Raw genomic sequence first — 1,680 nt, forward strand, 5'->3', positions numbered from 1 at the left:
GTTGACACTTGAAGGGCTTCTCGCCGGTGTGGGTGAGCATGTGTCGCGTACGATTGTGTTTTCGGGTGAAGCTTTTATCGCATAGGTAGCAGGGGTAGGGCTTGTCTTGGACGCTCTCACTGTATCTATTGTTCGTCGTGACGGACTCGAACGAGTTGTGGCACGACATCGAGTTGGGCGACGACGTCGATGGACGGGGATTCCCGGGCGACCAATTGCGGTAAGTCGGTATCTTCGAGTCTGCTGGGATTGCTCCCGACGACGACGACGAGCCTAAGACTCTGTCCGTAGAGTGAGTCTTCATGTGGTTGCTGAGCCAATCTTTGCGACGGGTTGCGTACTCGCATAGTCGACACTTGAATGGATGGATGAGCCGATGGTTTATCATTTCGTCGAACGTGCTGAACTGTTGGCCGCATTCGGGGCAGGTGTAGGGTTTTTTCTTGGTGTGGGTGCGCATGTGTCGCTTAAGATTGCGTTCGTAATCGTAGCTATTATTGCACAGGTCGCAGGGGTAGGGCTTCTTTCCGATGTATTTGAGCTTGTGTCGCGTACGACTTTGTTTACGGGTGAAACTTTTATTGCACAGATTGCAGGGGTAGGGCTTGTCCTGGGCGCCCTCACTGTTGCTATTGATCGTCGTAAAAATTTACATCAATAAAATTTTTCAAATAAATTACGGTTTTGCTGTTTGCATGCTCTTTAAATTATTTTCACAGTCAGTTTCATATATTAATAATGGATAGAGCTTATTGTGAGCTCAGTGTATTTGAAGTTATTGATTCGAGTTTACGTATAATTGATTCAAACAAATAGTGTATATTGGATTTTTTACCAAAGTCATAAAAAAAATTTAAGAAGAGGCTTCAGTCCGCTCAGTATTAAATGGAAACATTGGACTTCATAATTAAAAAAATTAGCGTCATAAAATAGCTCTTATCAGAAATACCATTTTGCATCGAATTAATATGAGTTTGGAGATTAATTACTTTTAGAAAATTTTTTTCGCGCGGGGCGTGAAAGTAAATGCCTTATGTGGATTTGAAGAGTGACTTAATGCGCGAATTTATTTCCGTATACATCACAGGTTTGGCTGATACCTTGGTTCAATGAGTTCACCATCGTGGTCTGGCTGCGACATTTCGTGTTGATCTACTTGTGGTGCAATTTGGTCTCGAGGCAAAATTGTCTCGTTGCCGGCGAATTCGACTCGAGCCTGGGCTGCCTCGGGCTGCTCCTGACGAACAGGTTCTGCTGGGATTTGGTCTCGAAGTTGCTGCTCGTTGGAGTGATTGGAGGCCGGCCTCGTAGCCGGGCTAGCTCGACTCGAACCTGGGCGGGTCGGTCTGGCTTCCGACGACGAACTTGGGACTCTGTCCGTAGAGTGAGTCTTCATATGGTTTCTGAGCCAATCTTTGCGACGGGTTGCGTACTCGCATAGTCGACACTTGAATGGATGGATGAGCCGATGGTTTATCATTTCGTCGAACGTGCTGAACTGTTGGCCGCATTCGGGGCAGGTGTAGGGTTTTTTCTTGGTGTGGGTGCGCATGTGTCGCTTAAGATTGCGTTCGTAATCGTAGCTATTATTGCACAGGTCGCAGGGGTAGGGCTTCTTTCCGATGTATTTGAGCTTGTGTCGCGTACGACTTTGTTTACGGGTGAAACTTTTATTGCACA

At 46.5% G+C, this 1,680-nt stretch overlaps 1 protein-coding gene across 1 annotated transcript; it reads right to left on the minus strand.

Moving 5' to 3' along the window:
- Nucleotides 1-8: 8 nt before the first annotated feature.
- On the minus strand, nt 9-1,669 carry LOC111693458 (zinc finger protein 84-like; the record flags this gene model as incomplete). Its single annotated transcript, XM_023458071.1, has 2 exons — nt 9-629; nt 1,101-1,669. Coding segments are annotated over 2 exons (1,190 nt in total), but the record flags the coding sequence as incomplete, so codon positions are not given.
- Between the last annotated feature and the right edge of the window lie 11 nt (nt 1,670-1,680).

Source organism: Trichogramma pretiosum, unplaced genomic scaffold (genome assembly GCF_000599845.2).
Source record: "Trichogramma pretiosum strain Unisexual culture from Peru unplaced genomic scaffold, Tpre_2.0 scaffold445, whole genome shotgun sequence".
NCBI classification, from domain to species: Eukaryota; Metazoa; Arthropoda; class Insecta; order Hymenoptera; family Trichogrammatidae; genus Trichogramma; species Trichogramma pretiosum.